The 19,812-nt window shown below is 40.7% G+C and overlaps 1 protein-coding gene across 1 annotated transcript in view; it reads right to left on the bottom strand.

Annotated features, from left to right (window-relative positions):
* The window catches only part of ELMO1 (engulfment and cell motility 1), a 541,972-nt gene that overhangs the window by 413,955 nt on the left and 108,205 nt on the right, over nucleotides 1-19,812 (bottom strand). Inside the window, exons 3-4 of the mRNA XM_082662078.1 lie at nucleotides 4,834-4,874; nucleotides 3,540-3,612 (exon numbers count right to left, since the gene is read on the bottom strand). Of these exons, the coding sequence (XP_082518204.1) occupies nucleotides 3,540-3,612; nucleotides 4,834-4,874 (114 nt within the window). The remainder of the gene's footprint in view (nucleotides 1-3,539; nucleotides 3,613-4,833; nucleotides 4,875-19,812) is intronic.

Raw genomic sequence — 19,812 nt, 5'->3', positions numbered from 1 at the left:
CCAAGATATGGAAACAACCGAAGTGATGTCAACGTATGAAGTGATAAAGAAGATGTGGTAGATATATACAATAGAATATTATTCAGCCATGAGAAGGAAGGAAATCCTGCCATTTGCAACAACATGGATGAACCGTGAGGGCACCATGATAAGGGAAACAAGTCAGACAGAGAAAGACAAATACTGCATGGAATCACTTATCCGTGGAATCTTAAAAGAAAGTCAAACTCATTGAAACAGAGAGTAGAAAAAATGGTTGCCAGGGGCTGAAGGGTTGGGGGAAATAGAAAGAAGTAAGTAAAAGGGTACAACATTTCAGGTTATAAAATGACCAGGTCTCAGGAGCTAATGTAAAATATGGTGACTTAGGTGATAGCACTGTATTGTATAATTGAAATTTGCTATGAAAGTAGAATTTAAATGTTTTCACCAAATAAATAAATAGCGATGATGGATATGTTAATTAACAGGATGGGAATCCTTTCACAATGTATATGTATATCAAATGACCATGACATATGCTTAAATATCTTACAATTTTGTTTGTCAATTACACCTCCGTAAAGCTGAAAAATACACAATTCACTTTTTATTTTGTATTTTCTCTCTCTGTGTCTGAGACATCACCCTGAAATATGAAAGTTTCTGGGGCAGAATTTGAACTTGTAAATAGCTGAATCTTCACTTTCTCTAAGGCATTTGCATGCTATGCTTCTGCTGAACACTGCTCAACAATGTGACATTTTTACCCCCTGCGACGAAAAACAGAAGTTAATGGCCCAATAAGCAAATGAAGACAATTTCAGAAAATGGGCTTGGATAACATGAGAAAAGCAGGGGAGGTGCCTTCCTGAGGATCTTAGTAGAGAATCACAAGCATCTATCAGTTACAGAATATGTTAGCTTGTCCAGCCAGGGCTGGAGAATTTTTCTTCTTTAAAATTACAGGTGATATTTTACCTGTGTGAGAAGAAGGGAGACCACCTCACATACAAGGGAAAGTCATTAAGAACATGCACAAGTTTCGAAAATTAGTCACCGGTTACCACGGTAACACAAATATCACCTAACAACTCACTGGGCTGTAAGTAACCAAGATGATGCTAAATACATTACTTTAAAAAAAGGGGGGGAAATGGGCTCTATTTTTAAGAATACTTGCAAAGAACTAGATGGACCTAACCGCAGACTGAAGGCTTGCCCCTGTGGACCCAGAACTCAAGATCCATCTCCTGCCCTTTGTGTGTCACGTTCTGTGTCACATGCATACACTGTGCTCTGTGACAGCTGTAGGAGGAAGAGCGATGACATTTTACTTACAAACAAAGAGCTGCAATTGGGAAAATGAGCCTCCTCATTCCCTAAACTTTTAGTAAAGGAAGAATCCTCACTACTGGCCAATGAAGAGAGAAAGACAGATTGATGACAGATTTAGGTGGCAGTCCCTTTAAATTCAACATTCAGGATTTCCTCAGGCCAAACAAGATCTCTCAGAAAATAACTAGGATGCCCAATAAAATAATAATTTTCCCATTGTTCTGAGTAGTTTGAATTTTCTGATATTAATGTTAATATCAGAAAATTAGATATTAATGTTAGATATTAATGTTAACTAGAGTAAAAGCATAAATAGTATATGAATTTTTAAATTATTCTACGAATTGGCCGCACACAAACACCCTCCTAAATGAAACTTAGCACTTGACCTCTGTTCATAGTGCACAGTGCCTGGGACACTCGGGTCCCATCTCTTCAGAAAAGTGGCCCCAGAGCAGTGTTCCTCCAAGTGGTCCCTGGGTACATGCATCAGAATTCCACAGAGGGCTCTTCAACTGCAAAATCCTAGGCCATATCCAAGGCTTGCTCATTGTGAGTCTCTGGGGTTGCGATCTGAAAAACCTACATTTTTAAATGATTCTCCCTGTGATGCTTATGTTCTCTAGTCTGAGAATTCCATCCTTAGTAAAATCACCAATACATTGAGGTCTCCTGAGAATGATGACAGAAGACAGGACAGCCACCAGGGGACACAAGCCAATACAGTTAATCAAAGGCAGAGTTAACTGTGACTCGATGGCTTTTGGGGCACAGCCTAGGGTAAAACACTAGCACAATATACTAGTATTATATACAGGTGTGTGTGTGACATAAGTTTCTCAGAAACAACCCAGGTGATGTACTGTGACCTATTTTACTCTATTATATTCCAATTTTTAATGCTATGAACACCCACTAAATTGATTTCACTACCCATTAAATGGTGATATTTGAAAAACACTATTATAAACTCTGTTGTCCTATAATTTTATCACTTAATAATTTTTAAACTTTTTCATATTATATCCTAAATAGTAGACAGCCATCCAATCTTTTCCAATAATACCCCCAAAGTCACAATATTTTAGTTACCTTTAAAAGGTGAACCAAGGTAAATGAGACAGTCTTCTGTTTAAGGGTATCAACAACAATACATTCAACTGCTAACATTTAACTTTTATTTATTTATATCCTCTTTATCTCACCGAGAATAGCATGCAGATTATATAAATATAAAAGGAATAAAAAATCTGAAGAAAACGAAGCAAGGGGGAAGTAAAGACAGGAAACTGTTTGCGGAATGAATCAAAGCAACAAGTAAAAGGAATAAATACAACACAGCCCAGGAAATCTAGTCCACTTGTTAACTCTCAGCTTTCTGGCAATCAGTGTGCAGAAGAAAACATGATCAGTTATGAAAATTCCAGGGACCATCTGGGAAGAATAAAGCACTTTTTTCTGTGGTTTATTACCCCTGAGATATTGGCCAAGCCATCTGACTTCTATGATTCGGTTTCTTATCTGTTAACCAAAGCCACTGTGGTTTCCATCACAGATTAGTCTTGAGGACAAAATCAACAAACAGAGGTGATGTGCTTGGTCCAGGTCCTGGCACATAGTAGGTGCTGAATAAATGTTGGTTTTCCTTTCTCTCATTAGGGATCTCTAAGACATTCATTGTACTTGCTGCCAGAGCCACTGTAGTCTTCACAATTCCCTCCTTCTCCTCTAAGCCTCCTAAAGAGATAAAATCACCCAGGAAGAAAGCAGGGTTCCCAAGAACCACAGAACACTCAGTGCCTACACAATGCCACCTTCGAAATGGTTTCTTGTCATTCTTTCAATAACTTTAAGCAGGGCTTAGAGGTTATTCTGAAAAAAAAATTCTGAGAAAGAAAAGCTAGACTAAGTCATTAAGTATCAAATAAATGCTTTAACCAAGCAATAAGAAAGAGAGATAATTAGTAAATTCACAGTTAGAAGGCAAATGCTGTTGCTAAAACAGGACGCAGAAACATATTTGGTCTTCACTCTTGAGTGGGCTAAATATCCCCTTGTTAACACTAAAGTAGCAGTTGTTTGCTTTGCAGACTCTATTTTTGTGGATGGTAGAGATGCAAAATTTAGACCAGCATGTTTAGTCCTGAGTAGAGGAAACATCATTTATGTTTTAATCTCCTTCAAATATAAGTGTCCCAGATTAAATAACGCGGTTGACCTACCTTTTCTGTGATATAGAAGTTTGAACTATCAGCGTGCTGCAGTGCAAAGTATTCATGGTTGGCAAGGGACCACCTGAAAAATACAAGCATAAACTGATCAGAAAAAAACAAAAAAGGGTCATTTTCTTGTTTATAGTTTGAAAGAGTTAGATGAAATAAACACCCTATGATTGGAATTGAGCCAGTACCCAAGTTACCCACAGTGCAGTTCCTAAAACAAAATGGCATTAGCCCCCCTTTCATGACCCTGAGACCAACCATTTCAGATGTGGGTCATCTAGGTGTTATTCCAAGCCTATTGCTCACCTTTAGGCATTTTATCTTTTTTTTTTTTTTTTTTTTTGTAGTACGCGGGCCTCTCACTGCTGTGGCCTCTCCCGTCGCGGAGCACAGGCTCCGGACGCCCAGGCCCAGCGGCCATGGCTCATGGGCCCAGCCGCTCCGCGGCACGTGGGATCCTCCCAGACCGGGGCACGAACCCGTGTCCCCTGCATCGGCAGGCGGACTCTCAACCACTGCGCCACCAGGGAAGCCCTAGGCATTTTATCTTCATGGCTTTGAGGGAAGGGTATTTAAATGTAAAGTTCCATTCCTCCCTATTATGAAGGAGTGAGTGGAGCAGAGAGAGGGAAATAAGTGCAATTTAAATTTTTGATAATGGTTACATTTCAATTGTCTCTGTAGTCTACAGTCCCCAATCGGTATGTCTGCTGTAGCTTGGAACGTTCCAATTCAGGATCTCAGGTCTTAAATAAATTCCAGGTAATACTCTATTCACACTTCTGCTTTAAAAATAAAAAACCTCACGCAACTTCCATATCAATGTGCTTTTCCTTTGGATTGTAAGAGCAACCCCAGAGAAGCAGGAAAGTTCACTATCATTGTGGAGTTCCACATGGCAGCACAACCGCCCATTGACCTGTCTTTTAAATTATTTTATCTTCTATGGGGACCTGAGTGGCCCTCTCATTTTATACCAGATGAAGTGTGTACTTAACCTCAGGAACTTACACTGCTCCCGGGTGAGCAGGATGAATGAACCACAACTTTTCAAAATAAATAATATCAATTCCAGTGTCCACATATCAGCCATTCTACACTTTCTATTCCTTGAGAAACAGTGATAATTTTTTTGGCTGAAAAGGCATGGAAATCTTACATAGCAATTCTTGGTGTCTTTTGGCAGGTCAAATAGTGACTTAGTGAATAATATTTAATGATTGCTCAAGAATATTTTATTTGCCTTTCAATTTGTGGACTGGAGCTCCCTGGATAAATCCTGAGTAACACTTACCCATCACAGACTTCCTTTATTATTGCAGACAGTGGTTTTTTCTGAAAAATAGAAAAAAAGGAAATACTTTGTGTCAGTTTCATTTCATCATTTTACATTAAAAAAGAAGAAGAAGAAGAAGAGGCCTAATAAAGAGATATCTAAGTAAGAAGAATTTACATATGCTATTCTTGGTTGTGTCAGTGAGTGTGTTGTTTTTCTCAAGGGAATAATCGACCAGCCATCACCACCAACTGTATTAATGGTTTATCACCCTTGTGGTCATTTTTTCTATACTTTAACATTGCTAATTGAAAAAAACATAGATCATATTTAACTTAGCCACATTAAAATCAGGATGAAACAGAGCTTTGGTCAAAGATCTCACAGGCAATGACAATTCGCAAGGTCAAATGATAACCAGAATTCCTCAAGAGGAGTACATGAATCGGGCAACCAGCAGTTTCATTTTATGCAAACAAGCTTGGATGGGGGATATTTTTATGAGAACATGAGGCAAATGGAATATGAAGCATGGTGACATTGTTCCTACAAAGTGCAGAGAATTCTTCCCCCAACTGTGGCCCATGCAAATGCCAATCACGCAGCGGCTTGAGCAGGGCACACTCAAGTAATGGGACCATGACACCATGTGCCATGGTGTCAACTGGCGGCTGACTACAGCTGTGCTCTTGGCCTAACAGCCACAGCTGTGCTCCGCCTGCCTCCAGATTGAAAGAATGTAGTGAAGAGACACACACAGCTCGCCCAGAGATGTCGAAACTCTTTCTGCTTTGGATGCAAACAGACCCTGGCTATCTCCTGGGATGGGCAGTAGTGTGTCAACCAAAGGAACACATTACAGACAAGAAACAAATGGGGAAGAGAAATCAAAGAAATACAACACATGGCCCTGGGTTTTCAGATACAACCGCAGAAAAGCATCTAAACATGTTTTCCTCCTGTCCCTCTGAGGGGCACTGTCCTATGGGGGAAGGAATTCTGAATCAAGCAGACTCAGTTCAAATCCTAGCTGTGTCAACCTCTCTGCAGTGAGACCTACAATTTCCTTAATTTGCTGAACCTCAACTAACTTACCTGTAAAATGGGCAGAGGACCTATCTAGTCCTCAGGGCGGTTGTAAGAATTTTAAATTAAATTAAATTAAATTAAATTAAATGAGAATTAAAACAAAGGGCAAAATATTAAAAAAAAAAAAAAAAAGGGTTAGGGCTCCACTTCCTTACCCTCTCACATCACTAGAAGACCTTGATTTCCTCTTTGCATCCTTGCCCTTGGACCCGATGCTGCTATGTCTGCCCTCTTCGTTAGTTCTGAGCACTCTTCACAGTCCTTTCGAAGGGCCTCTAGGCCCTGATAAAAGCTCCAACACAGTCCTCAGTGTTCCTTCAATGCTCTCCCTCCCTCTGGAGCTCTAGAGTCTATGACTAAACCTACAACTATAAATGCAGTGGGTAGAAAAGGGACCTAGAATTGTTGAGGGGTGGAAAGATGGTAAGTATTCCTGACATTCTGAGTTGGTCTCCTTTAGAATAAGATTGGAAATGGAGATTGGGTTCTACAGTGAGGTTACAGGTTACACAACTCCTAGACCTTTGCAAGAACTTGTCCATTGTTTATGGCTCTGGCTGTGAGTCAAGGGGCAAATGTGCTCTCACAATCAAAGGACAAAGGAGCTTTAGAAACAAAACTTTTCCCATAACATGAGGATTTTGCACTTCCAGTTGCCAGTGGCTTCTCCAGGCTGTCGGTATTTCATGAGGACCTAGTGGTCTCCTACCCTCCTAATCTTACTTCTTGTACCCTCAAAACTGAAATATAAATAACAGGGCTGGATTTCAGACTTAAATTACATTGAAAGGACAGATCAGCCCAGGAAAGTACTGCTATTGATGTAGGAGAAAGCATTTAAATTACAGCTTTCAGAATTAGAATTCTTAGCCTAGGTAACTTAGAGGAATTTCTTGGATTTTAATTCAGGTCTGATTCATAGATTCAGAATCAAATTTGAAAAGACAGAAGTCTATGGGCTTCTAGAACTGTCATGTCTAGAACATTCTGAAGTTGGATATATGAAAGGAGTAAAGACTCTGGAAGAACAAAACTTAGAGATTTAATAGAGAAAGATTAAAGAAAAACTTTAAACCACAGAGGAAAAGGAACCATAGTTAACTGAACATAATGCACTCATAATGCAGCCTCACCAGTTAAAACGAATGTTATGTAAGGACAGGGCTGGTCCCACGGCCCACTTCCTACACCTGTCTCCTCCATTCTTTATCTGTTCCAATGAAACACTGGCTCCACTGCCCAAACCTAATACCAATGACTTTTCGCAATTCTCATCTCCCTTAATCCATCCACCTTATTTGACAATATCATTACTACCTTCTTTTTGAAACACTCTTTCCAGAGCTGCTATATTTCCTTCAGTCTCCTACAGTTATAATCAATAATCCTTCGATAAAATTCAAGAGATCTTTCATTATTTCTCTTTTATCTCTAGCTTCCTAACTCCAAATTTCTGTTCCTATCTCTTCTGTTTTTACTTAATTGGTCAGTTCCTCATTCATTTCAACTGCCCCAAGTCTATAGCCTGATCCCAAACACCCTTGCAAATCTCTGACAGTTTGTTAGAAATAGCATGTTAACTCTCCTTCAAGCATTTTATTAAATATACAAACAAAAAATCATCACTCTCACCATTCCCTACCCATCAATCTACCCCAATAATAGCATGCCCCTGCCCCCACACTCCCTCCATCCCAGCCATGATTTCTGTGTCTTATTATGACACCACTACAGCCCGGAGCATCATTAACCTTTATTTCTTCACTCTCCAGTTCTGATTTGTTACAGGTGATGTAGCATTTTCCTCTGTGACATTCACATCATTATTTCTCACCTCCTCCTAACCACTCTTCTAAAATCCTGACACTCCTCCTTCCAACTCCTACCAGATAAGTCATACCCCAAATCCATCACCCTTAATTCTGTTTCCTCAGCCCCAGTGTCTTTCCTGAGTACCAGCCCATCATTACTAGCACTAACTACTTGCCATAAGTTTCCAATCAAATGCTCCACTGGTCTATCAAACTCAGATTCCTACCTTCCATTAGTTCCTGCACTTGCCTTGCCTATTCCTGGCAGTTCTTCCATGTACACTTCTAGGGAACTTATCTTTGCCTTCTCTATTCTGTGACGTACGGATATTTACAAGACACTGCGTCCCATCATTCCTTCCTCCACAACCTCTCTCCCCTTAATCCTTTCCAGATCTTACTACCACCTTTGGTTAAGAGTTCTCAGGATCTTGGTGCCAGATCCTTGCAAAACAGTCTTTGCATCTCCAGTTTCTTTGTCTCCAATCCCCACGTTAACTATAATTAGGCAAAATCACGCTTTCCCCACAAACTTAACTCATGTCATTCTTTGGCTCCAGTAGCCTTCATAGGTCCTCCATGACCATCACCTATACAGTATAAATCCCTTAGCTTGTCATCCAAGGCCTTCCACAATCTGGTCTCAAGCAGTCAAGCTTTACTAATGTTGTACACGTTCCCCATGCTTCTGGATTAGCGGATGATTCATCCAAAAAAATCCCACCCCCGTACTTTCACTTAATGCCATTTGTTAAAATGTCCATCTCCTCCTTTCTGTTCCAACTCTAACAATGACACCTCCTCTGAGGAGATGTCCCTGATTTCCCCAGATAGAGATCAGTCCCTCTGTGCTTAGCACATTAAATATATCACTCCTAAGGACTTAGTATATCTGCCTTATCTTCTTGTCCCTTGAGAACAAGGCACCTTAATTCATCTTCGTAACCTTCTCCACCCCTCACTACTAGTTGCACAGTACACAGAGGAGACTCAGTACACTTCTGTTAAATGGAAAATCCACACGTTCACTAACTTTCCTTTCCAAAACAAACAAACAAAAAAGGCTTGACTGTAAAAGTAAACCATTTCGAAGGACAGCCTGGATTAATCAGCACACATCCCACCTCCTACCAGGTAAACCACTGCGGGGTGGCTCTAAGCAGCTGCTCAGACATGTGAAGGTTGTCACTACTCCCCTCACAGACCACTCTGTGATTCACAGTTTGGAAGAGCATTGAGTCAGCCAGGTGATGAAGAGTATAATTCAACAGGTATAATTGTCTCCATCCATTAGCAAGGCCACACAGGTAAGCACGAACTGCTCCTGTAAACAGGGACTGAATGAGATACCCCAAATACACTCTTCTGGTAGCAGTGCTTTTCTCACTTCCTATACAAAGCCCTCAATTTGACGTGAGCCCCTTGCCTGACTTAAATTCTAAGCCAAAGGTCGGCTCTATGTTTTAGTTAACATTTGTTCAGGTTACATAAGATGTTTCCATCTATCTGCCCAGTTCTCTATGACTTGGAAGTAGGGTGACAAGTGCGATGCCTTGGTAGCTTTTTGTAGACCCACGGAATAATTTGCCTTTTACCTCATTGAGACGAAAGCCCAGGAGAAAAGAAAATTTGATCTAAAAGGATGAAAACTGGTTCCTCTCCCTTTGATTCCATAAACTCTAAAGGAATGAAAACTAACTTCTACACTCGATATGAATATATCTGGATGTAGAGTATTGAGGCACAATTATTTTAATTGCCTGAGCATGTTTTCATAACTTAAAAAAATCGTAACTAAATCCCTTAAGCTTTTTGTTCTGAAGGTCAAAACTGCCTTCTCAGACTCAGCAGTGAGAAGGGAAGAGCAGGAATGTTTTTCAGGATAACCCAGAGGGTTAGACAGTTACCAGATTTCCTTGTGCAGGGGACTGGGGATTATGTGCACTCTCTACCCCGTTCCCTTTAGCAACGGTGAGGTCATCTTACAGCATGAGAAAGTAATTCTTCTCTTTGTATTAATCTGGGAAAATCTTAATGATGGCACAAAAATTTTTATTTGTCAAAGTATGCATTTCCATCCGAATTTGATTGGAAAGGTACCATGTGCCAACAGTTCTATTCAAGGGGTAAGCTTTTTTTGTTTTTCTGGGGGGGAAATTTATTCCTCCCTTTTTATTTTTACTCTTATTCTCCAAAAGAATTCCTTTATTCAACTTAATTTATCAAAGAGTAAGTCCAGAAAGCAAATCTCCTGTACAGAAAGATTGATCTACTTTACATGAAATCACCTAGATTCCTGAGAATGGCCAAATTCCCCAGCAATTCATTTGTGATCCACATCTCTGCCTCTGTCCTCATATGGTCTTCTCTCCTGTTCTTATAAGGAGGATTTAGGGCCCACCCTAAATCCAGGGTGATCTCATCTCAAGATCCACAATTAAATATGCAAAAACCCTTTTTCCAAATAAGATCACCTTTGCATATTCTGGGGGTTACGACTTGGACATACTTTTTGGGTCCACTATTAAACCTACTGCAATTGAGTAAGAAAAAAAAAAAAAAGATTTTTTTAAGGATTAGAGAGAGAAAAGAATATTTACTCTTTCTACCTAATCCTTAAAGTAGATGTTGATCCTTCGCTTTCCTTTCTAAACTCTCTCCTGCCTTTAATGAAATGCCAGTGTCATAAATTCCTGAACCCATGTTACCCACTGTGACCCTTCTTCTAAGGTCTGGTCCTCCATTCCCAACAACCCCTGGTGGATGTCCTGCCACCCCTTCAAGATTAACACTTCATCTTCTTCCTCAGTAAACCAGATCCTCCCCCTGCCTCCCTTTCATCTCTTAAAAAAAAAAAAGATCACTCTCGCACCCAAAGCTCATGGCTGCTTTCAGGCATGAGAGAACCCCAAGAAGAAACATCCTTGGGAGTCCCCAGTTGTTTATTTCGGAGGTTGTGGAGTCCCACCTGCCTTGAGACACGTTCTCCGGACACGACCCAGCTGCTGTCCCTCATCAGTGTCCCCTCCCTGATGAGCTGAGCAGTTCCTGTTCAACTATCTGTTTCTGCCTATTGGCAGGGCACCGGCCTGCGGATATTACCCAGGCCAAATGCTCACCTCGGAGCTCTCAAGTCTGCTGCTGCCCACACTGATGCCTTGACACCAGCCCATGGAGGCTGGTAGCTTCCCCATCCGATGTGATACACGCCTGTCAGCAACTATGGATTGTGGGCTGCAGTTCCCACCTCTGACATCTACTTCTCAGGCCCAGGTCTGTCCTAAAATGAGCATCATCCCCAAAACAAAGCTTGGCTTCATTGAAATCTTCTGTATTTCAAATGTTTTTAAAGACATGAGGGGAAAAATGCTTATGAGATGACAGTAAGTGAAGGGACACCAGAAAAGCATTTTGAAGGCTGAATTTTTACCAACTAGCTTTTCTATACCTTCCCCCAACTATGAGCACTTGAATGACTTTAGAAAATGACTTCCTGGGGTTGAACCCCAACTTCTGCAGTCCCTAATTTTGTAGCTTTAGGCTTTTTACTTCTCCTCTCAATGTTTCCATTTTCTTTTCTGAAAATAAAAGCAGTATCTTGCACATTGTAGGGCAGTGAAGATTAACTGAGAGGATGTATGTAAAAGTCTTGAAATTGCACCTGGTACATAGCAAGGCATTGGATAAATGTTACCTATGAATAGGTTCTTTCAGCTCCTAAATCCTGCTTGGATGCTTTGCAGGTGCGTTTTTTTACAAGTTGGTTAAAGAAATTAAATACATGAATGAATGAGTACCCAATTCTTCCTTCTTCCTCAAGTGACTCCAACTCCCAGTGCTGCCTTTGGCACTCATCTCATCCTGTTCTTTATTCTTCAACTCATTTTCCTTTCTTCTGCTAACTAGCTTATACTCGTTAGGAGGCAGAGACTGCCTCTGAGACACCTCTGTCACCTCCCAAGCGAGTGGCTGCTAGGCCACAAGGGTGCAATTAATGAACATTTTTTGATTAAGAACAATTCTTTTTTCAAACTTTTAGCTTCTTTCCCTTTCTTCTGGTCTCTTCCGACTGCCTCTGAAGCTCAGGCAGGAGCTAAAGATGGAAGACCGACAGCAAGAGGAAGACAGGAGCAATCCCCCATCACCACCACGCAGCTGCCCTCGCGTCGTGCCATTGTCATACAGCCCTGTAATTGCAAAACCATTTTCCACAAAGACTTAAAGTTTTTGGTCCCAGACTATTAAAAAGCCTTTCTCTAGTGCTTTAAAAGAATGTGACAGCTGCTTTATTTTGACAGTTAGACAGCACTTGGGATTTTACTTTGCTTTTATAGATGGAAATTCATTGAACATATTCTGCACAGCAGTTATGAGTAATGTTGGCCCAGAAAGAAAAGAAACCCAGCTTCCAAATGTCAGGACACCTCTGAGAAGGGATATGCATGTTTACTACGACTTAGCCTAGAATGTGACTTGGAGAAAATTTCATGTGCAATAACCCTTCTAGTTCCCAGAGGTGCCTCCTGACACTGTGTCAATGACACCAGTCATTTTACAACAGCGTTATTTCTCCTCCATTCAGCCCGATGACTACTCTCCATGCTTCTGAGCCATATATCTTTAATATGGAGGAATCCAATGCGTCCCGAGAGGTGTGTATGCGTATTCTGTTTTCCTAACAGCTGCCTAAATAATCTGAAAGTTAACGACAAAAGCCACACTTTCCTGAGACAAATTTAGCTGGTTCTTGGAAAGCAAGTATTTTGACGACAGTTCCAACGTGAATCACTGACACAAGACTTCAGTGACTGTCAGAAATGAAAAAGGGGGGAGCTCACAACTACATCTCCAAAGTAGTAAAACTATGTATCACATTAATTTTAAAAATGGAAAGATGACAGGCTATGCCACCTTTTTCTTGACAAATGATTTGTGTCTAAATGGTTTACTAAAAATGATTTGTTTCAAGCTTCATGAAACTAATTAAATATTAGATTCAGCAAGACAAAGTACAATCTTGGCATCATAAACATCACTGGACTATGTAAGTGAGCAAAGACAAAAAATAATTAGTGCTCTCACGTATTAGTGGGTTAAAGAGGAATAGAAACACCTCTTTCTCTTTTAGGAATTGTGATATACTTCTACTCAGTAGAAACTGTGTTCCCCTTCAGTTGGAAGGGAAACTGCAATTTTAGAAAAGGACAGAAATGTAGAGATGAACAATGCAAAAATAAAGCCCTACTCACATCAGTTATCTCTTCTGAGTCTCCTTCCTTGTCCTTGACTATTTTACATTGTCCTAATATCAATGTTGCTATGGATATAAAATCTTTTTCCAAATTTCAATATCTCAGGCAGCAAAAACAACAAATTTCCCAATTCCTATATCCCTCTCTACCTTCCTTAATATCCGTCTTTTCCAAGAAGTACTCCCAGATGACTCGGGCCTGGCTGGCAGGCCATTTCATTCCACCACACCTTGAGTCAAGTGTCCTGTTTTATGTGGAAATGAGTGATTCACACTGTGACTCAGTTCAGGTCTTAAGGTTTGCCTGTCTTCACTCCTGTGAAATAGTCTCCTTATTTGTGTCAAGTTCATATGTGGAAGGTCAATCGTATTTATGTGCATGGTATGAAAGTAAAAAAGTCAGACAGGTTCGGTAGGATAAACAGAAATGACTGCTGACTCTGATGGACAGGGTGATATCAGACCAGGTGGGTAGATATGAAAAAGCCAGATAAGCTCTGAAGGCAAAGCAGAGTTCAAGTTCAATTTAAACACAGGATTATGATGGTTTATCAACTGCGAAGAAACTGAGATTGGGTACAAGGCAACTGTCGAAGAATACTAAGAGGAACTAGTGGCAAAGGGAGTATTAAGAAGTGAGTTTACTTTTTTAATGTAGGGCTTTTTGCCCCCTTTTACTACTTGTCTCACTTTGCCATGTAGTTGCTTTACTTTGTTCGTGAGTGGATGCACTAACGCCTATTCATCCTTCTTTCTAGAGTGCTTATGGATGTGCTGAGATATCTGCCAGCAAGTAGTGGAGGAAGTGAGCTTCCAAGTCTCAAATATATGTCCCATGAATGTGACCACAGCAACCTGAGGCTAAACCACAGCCTTAAAGAACAATAAAACAGGCTCTTCTGGAAGGGTCTGGAATATCCAAAGAATGGCCACAACCTCATGCACTTTCTAAAACTCCCCTACCTTTGACATATCATCAACCCAGACTTTCATTATCTATCATCACTTGGCTAGCCCTTCTGATAATAATGATAATAGTAGTAGCTACTATTTATTGAGTGACTACCATATATCCCCTACAAGATGATGTTACTAAGTCTACATTACAAATGAGAAAACTGTATGAGCATCTGGAGATGTTAAGTAGCTTGCTCAAAGCCTCACAGCATAAGGGGCAAAGCCAGAATTTGAACCCAGACCTATATAATTCCAGAACCCTTGCTCTTTAACTCTGTCCCAAATCTGGAGTACTAGCAACCATCAACAACAAGCCCAAGGGCCCAGAGCTAACACCTGAGGGGAAGGCAATGAAATTCTGGGCCTCTTAATTCCTGGCACAGAGTGAGCTTTTGAAAAATGTTATTTAAGGCTCAATGAGAATAGTAGATGATCCTGCTTCATGGACTACCCACACAAATTATGATGAACTCCCAAGTCAACACTGAATCTTTTGATATCCAGGGGAAGAACTCTCTGCTCCAACTTTCTTCTCACTTTTGATGCTCAAATCAACACCTCCAGCCCTGACTTCTCCATAGTCCCCTTCTGTCTCAGGCCATTTTAACTGGAGCATGTATCCTTCCATAACCCCAAATTCAAATCTTACTCCAAAATTCTTTTTCACTTTTCAACTTTTAGTCATCTTTTTCTGGTCTGCCAGAAAATAATCTTGCAATCAACGTTACGTCTTCCCTCTCCTTCATGTTGTTTGTTCTTCTTCAGTCCTGCCAAGTCAACCTCAGAGGTTACTCTCTAAACCTCTTTATTCTGCCCATGGGTACAGAGAAGCAATTAAAAATAGTTGCTATTTGGATTACTTAGGGCACCCATAAAGTCACGGTAAGTGGATGTTCATGTTGCATATGGAGGAGTTGACAATGTCATATGCGTGAATGAGAGAAAGTGGCTAGAAAGGCAAGCTGGAGGCCAAAGATGTCTAACTCTTGACAGTTTGGACTCATCATAGGTTTTTAAGCAGGAAAGTGACACAATCAAATGTGCATTTTCTAATGATAGGCGATTACACTGGAGGCCAAGAGACAAGTTGGCCAGTGTATCAAAACACAAAGGAAATCTGAAAGGAAGTCCAACCATGTGGACAAGCTTTCGTATTTTCCTGTACCCATTTGTAAGTGTTCCATGAAGAATGCGACTCCACCTGAATATTCCTCCACTAGTGTTTCCTATCTTGGTAGCTGTCACCAACATTTGCCCAGTTGTTCACAAGAAATCTCGTTATCATCCTTAACATTTTGCTCTCTCTTACCTCCCACGTATAATCAATCACCAATTTCCTGTCAATTTAATCTTCTCATATGTCTTGATGAGACATATGTCTGACTTCTTTTTGTCTCCTCTGTCACTATCCTAGGCCATGACATAATAATCATTTCTCACCTGGGCTACTGCAAGAGCTGTCTAACTAGGCTCTCTTATTTCATTTTACCTTCACAAAACAATTCTCAAATTTTGACCTTCCAAAAGTACAAATCATACCATGTCACTCCCCTGCTTAGAAACCTTCCCTTTTTTCATGACTCTTAGACAGAGTATTAAGTCAGTACAACTCCTAATGGCAGAGCCTCTATCCATCCAACCAGCCAAATCCAGAGCCCCTATGGAACTTCTTTCAATTCCAGAGAGGTAAGATATTAGCCAGGATCTCCTCAAATATCACCTCTCCATCATTCCTTCCGTTCTTGTTCTTCATTAATAGGATTGTCAATTAAACATAGGATGGAACTTCTTCACGTGTCCTTTCAACACAACTTCAAATTCATATATATTTTTCATTCCTTATCTTTTGGAATATATTCTGGATGTATTTCTTATTTTCATCTTCCAAGTTACTGGTTCTCTCTATAGCCAAATCCACTGTAGAGTAACTCTATGTGTTTTATTGTTTTTTTCCTGTTGTAGGTTTTTTTTTTTTACATTTTACTTACTATATGTATATTTTTTATTTCTGAGATTTTTAATTGTTTCTTTCTCAATTCCTCTATTCTCAATTTATGTCTACCTACTTTGTGTGCATAATTTCCTGTTTGTGTAGATACTAGTCTCTCTCTTCTAAAGTTCTTCCTTTGAGGATCTATGACACACTTATTTTTAAGTCCTCCCTTGATCTCTATGTTCCTCCACACTGACCAGAGGGAATAGGGCCACCAACAGCAGCAGCAGCAGCAGGTGTGACAAAGAGGGACCAGATGCAGGTAAGTTTTCTGAGGTAACTGATTGGACAGAAAAGCTGAGGGAATGAGAAGAGTCTAGGAAGACATGTAATTTCAGCTTCAGTAAACTGGGTGTATGTTCATATGTCACTGAGAAAAGGAAAATATGAAGAAAAGCAAAACTGCACAGGCTTGGGGTTGGAAGGAACAATGAGGACTGTTTTGAATATGCTGAGTTTGAGGTGCAAGGGACATCTAGATGGGCATGACAAGTAAGCAGATAGGTAGTTGTTTACATGGGTCAGGAGGTCAAGAATGAAGCGACAGCGGAAATTATGAGCATCTTATGGTGACGAGGCTGACGAATGCAAATAGATCACCACAAACTTGTCCCAGGGTAATGATCCATCTATAATCATTTTGAAAATTGATACAGCTTATCTCAAAGTCATTTGGTTGTCTTTTGATTATGGATGACTTTGATGGAAGGACAAAAATAGATCTTCATAAAGTCAATTCATAAGATATAATAATATATTTAGAATGCATGGTGGGAACAAGGGAAGGGATGTTCTTCTCACCAGGGCCACTCCTTTCATAATTATATTTAATTGCATCATAGGACAGAAAAAGTACGAACATCACCTATTTCCTTTGCTCACAGTATTATGATTTTACCACATATCAGGCCCTGTCCTAGGCACTGGGAACACACTTGGCCCATGCAGAACATCACACAATGAGTAAGTGGGGCCATATAGGATGTTACAAGTGCATATAACAAGGGCCTTCGTCTGATCTGAGAAATCTGAAGACTTTTAAGCAGCTTACTCTTCATCCGGGATGAAGAGTGAACAGGAGTTAGATAAGCAGAGAAATGAAGGGGCGGTAATTTCCAGTTAAGAGAAAAATCACATTTGTAAAGGCTCTGAGAACTATGCATTCATGAAAGGAAAAAAGTCAATTGTAATGAGAACCAAGACAGAGGAATTTGGGGGAAGCCACATTGACTCTAAGCAAAGCTGGTGATGTAGGCAAGAGCTGAGGATAGCAGGGTCCTAATAACCACAGCAAGGACGTCTGGAATCTAATCTAAGTGCGGCGGGAAAGTCACTGCAGAATGCCTGGGAGAATGCATCGGAGGGGAAGTAAGAGAGGTGACCGGGAGGCCAGCTGAGGAGGTAAGTGGAGACAAGCGAGAGCAGTGGCAGCGAGGATGGAGAAAAGGTGGACAGAATCAAGAACCATTTGGGAGGTAACCTTCACAGGACTTGCTAGTTGAGAGACTTTGGGAGCTGCAGGGGAGGCTGTCCAGTGCCACGCTGGTACCGCTGACTTAGTTAGAGGACCCGCAAGTACATCTGATGGAAATTCTAGAAAAAACAACCTAGAAGAGCACATATTTTCTTTCCCTGAGGCTGCTCTCATTCCCTCGCAGTTCTGGGCACACTGCACAGGTCTATATACCCCTAGAGACAAAGTACAAGCTGCCTTTCTGCAGAACGAAACAGCTTTTTCTGGGAACCCAGAGTCCTGCTTAATGCTGAAATCTACATATTTATATACCTCTCCGCAAACTGCCAGTTGACCTAACAGGAAAATGAAGTACAAAGTGTGACACACGCAAAACGTTCTAGAAATGTGAGATGTCTCAGTCACCAAACTCTCAAGAAAGCACGGTTGATAAAAGGCTCTGTCCTGAGTTACCCAATGTGCTCTTAGTGACAGAGTTGAGGAAGGGAAATAGAATGGAGGAGACTATCACCCCTTCCTACCCAGAAAGCAAACTGAAGTCTGTAGTTCATTTTCAGAAGAAAAAGCAGAACACTCGAGTTCATTCTTGTGCAATTAAACTGGGTTCTCAGGTGAGGGGAGACATATGTTTTCTGTCTTTCTCTTCCAAAGCATGGCAAACTCTAAGATTTTATGAAGTTACATACACTCTCACATACAAAGGGACAGAGCTAAAACCAGAAAGGGAAGTATTAGGTCACTTTATAGTAAAGGAAGTTTAAGAAATAGTTGTTACAGGGGCTTCCCTGGTGGCGCAGTGGTTAAGAATCCTCCTGCCAATGCAGGGGGCACAGGTTTGAGCCCTGGTCCGGGAAGATCCCACATGCCGTGGAGCAACTAATCCCGTGTGCCACAACTACTGAGCCCGCGAGCCACAGCTACTGAAGCCCGTGAGCCTAGAGCCCGTGCTCCATAACAAGAGAAGCCACCTCAATGAGAAGCCCACACACCGCAACGAAGAGTAGCCCCCATTCGCCACAACTAGAGAAAGCCTGCGTGCAGCAGGAAAGACCCAAAGCAGCCAAAACTAAAATAAATAAATTTTTAAAAAAAGAAATAGTTGTTACAATACCAAATCCAAGAGTTGCAAAAATCAGATGAGCAATGACTATTCCTGTCCCAATATCATTCTACCTGATTATGACAGCACAGAAAGTAGTGGTGCAACATCACCCAGGCTTTCTTAAGTGGAACAGAAGAAGCTCTTGAGGGTGTTATGTTCATACTCTCTGTAGAGTAATTAAAGGTGAGGAACCATTAGGACCATCTTACTGATGGAAGCTCTGAAGCACTCCATAAACGTTACTGAGGGAGCCAGAGATATCACAAGCAGATAGAGCTAGAAATGTAGTGGGGTGTAGAGACAGTCATTTCTAAATCTGGGTCCAAGAGCATCAGTATCGCCATGGAGCTTGAAAAAACCAGGAATTCCCAGGCCTCGAACCACACCTACAAATAATCCTCTCTGTGTGTTCAATACGTTTCATAAGCAATTCAGATGCAGAACCAAGCTTGGGAGCCACTGATTTAGTCCATCCTTAACAAGGGGAAATTTGTCTCCCACCCTGGGGACACTGGCAATGTTTGGAGACATTTTTGGTTGTCACAACTGGGGGAGGGAATGCTACTGGCAACTAGTGGGTAAAGGCCAGGATACTGCTCAAATCCTACAATGCACAGGACAGCCCTCAAAACTCAGAATTATGCAGTCAAAAATGTCAATAGTGCTGAAGTTGAGAAATCCTGATGTAATCCAACCACTCAGGAAAGAACAGTCCAGAAAAATTACATGACTTTTCATTTCTGCAGGGCAAGGTTGGAGCTTCACTTTCCAGAAATTCAGTCTCATTTTCTTGATTCTATGGGATTTTTTATTACTATTATTGTGGTAAAATACACATAACATTAAAATTACAATCTTAACTATTTTTAAACATAGTGTTCAGTGGTATTAAATACACTCAAATTGTATATTCTGTGTGATTGCATCTGAATTCAAGACTCTTTATTTAGAGCTCAACTGTCATTTTAGTTCACCAGGCTCTCAATACTTAAATGTCTTGGGAATTATGGGTTTTCAGGCTGAAAAGCTAACTTTAATGCATTTAAGGAAAAGTTTGTATTATTGGTTCCAGCCTTGCTTGAAACATAAGAAACTTGTTCTATTCTATGTATGACTGAAAAAAATCATAATTGGCTCCTAATGGTTTCTATTATTAAGCAGGGCGCTGAGTGATTACCTCACCGAATCCCCACAATGCCAGGAAGGATGTATAAATATTGACAATTCTTCCTTACAACGCAGGAGGCTTGTCCCCAGTCACACAGCACTTAGTGGCAGCCCAGATTTTGAGTCCAAATAAGTCCACCCAAAGTCCATGCC

Source organism: Grampus griseus (genome assembly GCF_964374135.1).
Source record: "Grampus griseus genome assembly, chromosome: 9".
NCBI classification, from domain to species: domain Eukaryota; kingdom Metazoa; phylum Chordata; class Mammalia; order Artiodactyla; family Delphinidae; genus Grampus; species Grampus griseus.
This window is presented reverse-complemented; position numbering and strand designations above follow the sequence as displayed.